The sequence below is a fragment of the Pecten maximus genome, unplaced genomic scaffold, assembly GCF_902652985.1.
Source record: "Pecten maximus unplaced genomic scaffold, xPecMax1.1, whole genome shotgun sequence".
NCBI lineage: Eukaryota > Metazoa > Mollusca > Bivalvia > Pectinida > Pectinidae > Pecten > Pecten maximus.
In genome coordinates, this window is record NW_022981410.1 from 1 (window position 1) to 7,393 (window position 7,393).

Below are 7,393 nucleotides of genomic sequence, written 5' to 3' on the forward strand. Positions count from 1 at the left end.
CATTAACAATAGATAATTAACTCAAACATAAATACTGTAACTATATCTATCGCTAAGACAATCATGATGTACTAGATCTAAATTACATTTTAGAGCCGTTTCCAACATATTGTATGGATTAAAAATGGGGTCTTCTGTTTACACCGTCTAACTGCTTCAAGATGTGAAAATTCCGACAAGGGATGGGCCAATGTCTCACAAGCATATCTCAAATGATACTGGACAAATAAAAAGCCGTCAGTGGAAAACTTACAAGTGCGTATTCAATCTATGAGACTGGAACCTAGATAGAAAGACATTTGAAGATGACGGATGAACTTACCGTGATTGTCTGCGTCACTGTGATTTTTTGAAAGTGTGTGGTTATCCATCGATGAAAAGGTCACACTTTCACTGAAATAAAATACTTTTAACTTTAGGACATTTGATTCCCACGATTTAGTTCTTCCTATGTTGTCGTAATTATCACCTTCTCATTGGGAAATAGGCCTGGTGGTTCTGTTGCTTGTACACTAGTTCATCATTTTGGACTTAACCTAGGTTTGACCTAGACTAGCATGATGGGGTGCTCTCGATAAAACAAACGACATTTACATGTATTATTCCGGGTTACCTAGGTCCGTATTCATTTAAACTTTTGATAATTAATAAGTTATTTAGATTAATCTTTTGTTAATGTTATGACTTCAATAAGGATATTCTTTTCAATGTTAAGGGTATTTTTCCTTTAAACTATTTTGGCGGGTTTAAAGCAAGTGTTGATTACGTCTCAGGTATTATTTCTTTTTGTATTTTTTTCAATACAAATCTATATATGTATTTCTGTACTGTAGTTTTCCTGTGTTTTATCGGTTTTAATTATAAGATTAATATGTTATCCTGTTGATAATCGCTGTTGTTTTTATACGTTTATAAACGTTCATTTTCCATTTCTAGTTTTAGAAATGGAACTGGTGTTCGTATATATGCCTGCTTTATCACAACTTCTCTGGTTTTCACTAACACGCTTAATGCATTAAAACCACACTGGTTCACATGAATATGCCTGATAGATCACAACTACAATGGATTCACGTTAATATGCCTGATAGATCACAACTACAATGGATTCACGTTAATATGCCTGATAGATCACAACTACAATGGATTCACGTTAATATCCCTGATAGATCACAACTACAATGGATTCACGTTAATATGCCTGATAGATCACAACTACAATGGATTAACGTTAATATGCCTGATAGATTACAACTATAATGGATTCACGTTAATATGCCTGATAGATCACAACTACAATGGATTCACGTTAGTATGCCTGATAGATCACAACTACAATGGATTCACGTTAATATGCCTGATGGAGTACAACTACAATGGAGTCACTTTAATATGCCTGATGGAGTACAACTACAATGGATTCACGTTAATATGCCTGATAGATCACAACTACAATGGATTCACGTTAATATGCCTGATAGATCACAACTACAATGGATTCACGTTAATATGCTTGATAGATCACAACTACAATGGATTCACTTTAATATGCATGCCTGATGGATCACAACTACAATGGATTCACGTTAATATGCCTGATGGAGTACAACTACAATGGATTCACGTTAATATGCCTGATAGATCACAACTACAATGGATTCACGTTAATATGCCTGATAGATCACAACTACAATGGATTCACGTTAATATGCCTGATAGATCACAACTACAATGGATTCACGTTAATATGCCTGATGGAGTACAACTACAATGGATTCACGTTAATATGCCTGATAGATCACAACTACAATTGATTCACGTTAATATCCCTGATAGATCACAACTACAATGGATTCACGTTAATATGCCTGATAGATCACAACTACAATGGATTCACGTTAATATGCCTGATGGAGTACAACTACACTGTTTCTCGTTAACATGCTGATGGATTATAACTACACTGTTTCTCGTTAACATGCCTAATTTATTAAATCTACACTGGTTTTCGTTACTTTGCTTGATGAATTACAACTCTCTGGTTCACACCTAATGGTTCTCGTTAACATGCCTAATGAATACAAACTGCACTGGTTCTTTTAAATTTGTTTGATGAATTACAACTACACTGGTTCTCGGTAACATGTCTTATAGATTAAAACTGGTCTGGTCCTCGTTTACACACCTAATTGATTACATCTATATTGGGTCTGAAATCAAGACATTACAGGGATTAAGCAGAATCTTATGGGGAATGACGACCTTTTTTTCGTTTTTTTTTTTTTTTTTTTGAAAGTTTCATGAGAATATTGGCTTTAAATTTTTTTCGCATTAATTTTTCATTTGCAATCAAACTTTTCATCGGAAAATGATTATTTCAATATCAGTTCTATGAACAATAAGGCAATACAAATAGACATTATCTTATAACTACTTACCTATCGGACATATTCGTCTGCTCTTTCGTGGCCAGGCTGTCAAATAACGGTCCTACAATAACACATATGATAATTACGGTTTGCTGTTTCATCTTTAATAGACGTCCTTTGATCTGTTTTTTTTTTAATTGACAATAATTTGTAGGCCGACAACGGCCTGCAGGAAGGGTGCAAGACTTGTACTTGACTAAGATTTTGATCTTCTCTCTAAATAACTTTTCTATTCCTATTGTCTATGATTTATTAAAGATACGGGACATTGATATCCAAATTTCCGCGTGATCCTCCTGATTGTAAAATGTCACATGTAAGGTCAAATGTACAATGTATAAACACAAAAAAACAGCCAATAAATTAATGTTACGATATATGACCATAGGCTAATTGGATAAAATTGGAGATTGTCTTTTTAGTTCTCGTTTACTTCATTATCCACAGGTCAACTTATTATAACACACATCTTACATGTATGTACGTGATCTGCATGTTGTTGTTCAGCTCGCTTCATACATGGATATGATAAGGCTTAGTTTCATACACATGTAATAAATGTTCTTTTAAATGCAATATTAAAAATTATGAATTGATTGAATATAATTAAAAATATTGAATAATTGGTCTTTGCATTTCCCAATTCCGACTTTGCATTTCTTTTGATCTATTTCGAACTCAAAATTCATTTTTGCTGTAATGAATCTATCAATATATTTTGAAAGCTGCTTGTTTGTGTTCTGTAGAATCCTTAGACGTGACCTAGATTAAAATGGCGGGTGTTGTCAAGTAATCAGAAGCGGCCCACTCTGACGTAGAATTTGACCCGTTTGTATTACTCTCTTTGCATATTTTCAATTGTATCCTTGTGAATCTTTATTAATCTGAACAAGTATTTATCGTTCATTTGAAATCCAATATCGAAAATCATGAAAAATATTGAAATATGGGTATCTGCACTTCAACAGGCAGAATTTGACATTGTGTATCGACACTTTTGGCTCTTAGCATCTTTAACGAAACATAAAATGGCGAAACAGCTTAAACTGCGGTTTAACTCATTTTGGTTCCATGGTACATGTATCTGACTGAATGTGCTTATATGGTTTGTGCCTTTTATAGAGTCCCTTGTTTATGTTTTATCCTCGTTTTACAATTTTAGCCATAGCTACGATTTTGTTAAGATGCCGATAATAATCTTTGCTCTCATGTTCAGTATTATGCCAAACGATGCAAGATATGAAAGACGACTATCGCGAACCGAGAAAAATGTAAAATTGTAAAAACAGGGATTGGAATGAAGAGGCTACGAAGGATGGATGACAGAGACGAAGAAGATAGCAATGATCCACTTGAGACACGTTATATACAAACAGAGCAAATAATGGATAAAGATAGCGGTATAGTTACTGTATCAATGTAACCTAATGATTGAAATATGATAAGAAACAGTACATTTTCTGATAAAACTCTACTGACAATAAACACCGGATATGGTAGTGTTAACCGTGTTCTATAACATTCTGATAAACACCGGATATGGTAGTGTTAACCGTGTTCTACAACAAACACCGGATATGGTAATGTTAACCGTGCTCTACAACATTCTGATAAACACCGGATATGGTAGTGTTAACCGTGTTCTACAACATTCTGATAAACACCGGATAGGGAAGTGTTAACCGTGTTCTACAACATTCTGATAAACACCGGATATGGTAGTGTTAACCGTGTTCTACAACATTCTGATAAACACCGGATATGGTAGTGTTAACCGTGTTCTACAACATTCTGACAAACACCGGATATGGTAGTGTTAACCGTGTTCTACAACATTCTGATAAACACCGGATATGGTAGTGTTAACCGTGTTCTACAACATTCTGATAAACACCGGATATGGTAGTGTTGACAGTGTTCTACAACATTCTGATCAACACCGGAAATGGTAGTGTTAACCGTGTTCTACAACATTCTGATAAACACCGGATATAGTAGTGTTAACTGGTTCTACAACATTCTGATAAAACTCTACTGACGATAAACACCGGATATGGTAGTGTTAACCGTGCTCTACAACATTCTGATAAACACCAGATATGGTAGTGTTAACCGTGTTCTACAACATTCTGATAAACACCGGATATGGTAGTGTTGACAGTGTTCTACAACATTCTGATAAAGCTCTCCTGACAATAAACACCGGATATGGTAGTGTTGACAGTGTTCTACAACATTCTGATAAAGCTCTACTGACGATAAACACCGGATATGGTAGTGTTAACAGTGTTCTACAACATTCTGATAAAGCTCTCCTGACAATAAACACCGGATATGGTAGTGTTGACAGTGTTCTACAACATTCTGATAAACACCGGATATCGTAGTGTTGACAGTGTTCTACAATTTTGATAAAACTCTACTGACGATAAACACCGGATATGGTAATGTTAACCGTGCTCTACAACATTCTGATAAACACCGGATATGGTAGTGTTGACAGTGTTCTACAACATTCTGATCAACACCGGAAATGGTAGTGTTAACCGTGTTCTACAACATTCTGACAAACACCGGATATGGTAGTGTTAACCGTGTTCTACAACATTCTGATTAACACCGGATATGGTAGTGTTGACAGTGTTCTACAACATTCTGATAAACACCGGATATGGTAGTGTCGACAGTGTTCTACAACATTCTGATAAAACTCTACTGACGATAAACACCAGATAGGGTAGTGTTAACCGTGTTCTACAACATTCTGATAAACACCGGATATGGTAGTGTTAACCGTGTTCTACGGCATTCTGATAAACACCGGATATGGTAGTGTTGACAGTGTTCTACAACATTCTGATAAATATCTACTGACGATAAACACCGGATAGGGTAGTGTTAACCGTGTTCTACAACATTCTGATAAACACCGGATATGGTAGTGTTAACCGTGTTCTACGGCATTCTGATAAACACCGGATATGGTAGTGTTAACCGTGTTCTACAACATTCTGATCAGTTTACATCTCTGCAATGTGATTTTAATTTTTGGCAATATTTAGCGCAAAACTGTTCAGTATATGACTCTGGGTTGAAAACTGACCTTTGTCTATTGTATATCTATTGTAAATTTTGACTGTTATATGATAAATCCATCAATTTCTAGTCTCAAACCATTTACTATACCTATGAGGAATGAGGCCGCGAATCCGGCGTAGTTACTGATTGTCGCTATGGCGGTAGATGTAGTTCGCTGATTTGGTGGAAACCATGCGGCGGACAAAACTGGCGGTGCTCCCATAGCAACGGGACCACCTAAAGCATTCAAAAATGCGGCAATGTTTGCCGTCCTGTAAACAAACAATATAGAAGAGACGTTACAAGTAAAATATTTTTGGTTTCGATTATTTTCTCGTCATTACATATACAGTTTGTATTTGTTTCATTTTCAAGTAAACAGTCTGTCTGTCTGTCGTCCTCCCCCACGGGGGTGGTGGGGGGGGGGGGGGGCAAATTAATTCCTCAAAAAAGTTCGGCTCGCTCCCCCCCCCCCCCCCCCCCCCCCCCCCCCCCCCCCCCCCCCCCCCCCCCCCCCCCCCCTATGGTAGTAAGTAAAAAAGTTATCAAACATCCTCATCCGGTCCTAAATCTAAATAATACTCCTATTTCTGAAGTGACTTCTCACACACATCTTGGTGTTACTATCTCAAACAATGCCGATTGGAAACAGCACATCGATACTATTATTACTAAAGCGTCATTTCGTATCAACATTTTCAGGAAATTAAAATTTAGAGTTGACAGACGAAGCCTTCAACAAATGTACTTGTCCTTTATCCGTCCCCTGCTCGAATACGCTGATGTCGTATGGGACAATCTAACAATTGAATATGCAAAAAAACTAGAGAGTATCCAAATCGAAGCTATTCGGATAATATGTAGTGCAACTAAATTGACTAGTCATGATTCCCTTTACCGGGAAACTGGTATAGAGCCGTTATCTGAAAGAAGACGTAAGCATAGAATTATACAGCTTCATAAAATTATCCATGGGCAGACACCTAGTTATTTAACAGATATATTACCAAATAGAATACACGAATTGCACAATCATAATACTCGCCAATCTCAAAATATCACCATTCCGAAAGCTAGAACCTCTTTCTATAACAACTCGTTTTTTCCCTCTACTATTACCCTATGGAATAGTTTACCTCCGAATATAAAAGAAAATCCTTCCATTTTCACCTAAAATTGTATCTCAACTCTGGAAAATTGAATATTCCCACATTTTATTTGTCTGGAAAACGAATGGAGCAAGTTTATCATGTCAGACTTCGTTAAAAATGTAGCTCTCTTCGAGATCATCTATTTCATAAAAATCTTATTGAAAATCCGTATTGTACCTGCGGTCAAATTGAAACAACAAATCACTATCTCCTGGAATGTAATATGTACAACATGATACGCCATCATTACATCTATCCTATTAACAACTTGTCACTAGACTTGCTTCTTTACGGTGATTCACTGCGTACCGAAGCAGAAAATATTAATATTTTTAATTCTGTCCAATCTTTTACTATTAAAAGTAAACGCTTTGAGTCTGTATGATATCCCTTTCACTATAAGATATCTAAACATATATACTATTCTAAGAATATAATGTATGTCAAAAACTGAAACCCATGTCCCTCGTTGTCACTTCTTAATGAGGACTCACGGAAAAATGTTGCACTAACATTCCTATTCTTCTACCACCATCACCTACCCCCCTCCCCATCCCCCTCCCCTTCCGCTCCCCCACTACCACAAATAGATTAGTATTAATGAGATAATTTCTTAACCTATGTATTAATGTAATTACTGTTTATTACCATTGTATGATAATTTCGACAGTATTGCAAATTCTCTGCTGAGATTACTTTATTTATATGCGTACGGGCCAGAGTCATGCCGATCTA

At 36.2% G+C, this 7,393-nt stretch overlaps 1 protein-coding gene across 1 annotated transcript; it reads right to left on the minus strand.

The window, feature by feature from the left end:
• Positions 1-322: 322 nt before the first annotated feature.
• LOC117320043 (solute carrier family 49 member 4 homolog) lies at positions 323-5,779 on the minus strand (the record flags this gene model as incomplete). Its single annotated transcript, XM_033874736.1, is given in 3 exon segments — positions 323-393; positions 2,439-2,490; positions 5,616-5,779. Coding segments are annotated over 3 exon segments (287 nt in total), but the record flags the coding sequence as incomplete, so codon positions are not given.
• Between the last annotated feature and the right edge of the window lie 1,614 nt (positions 5,780-7,393).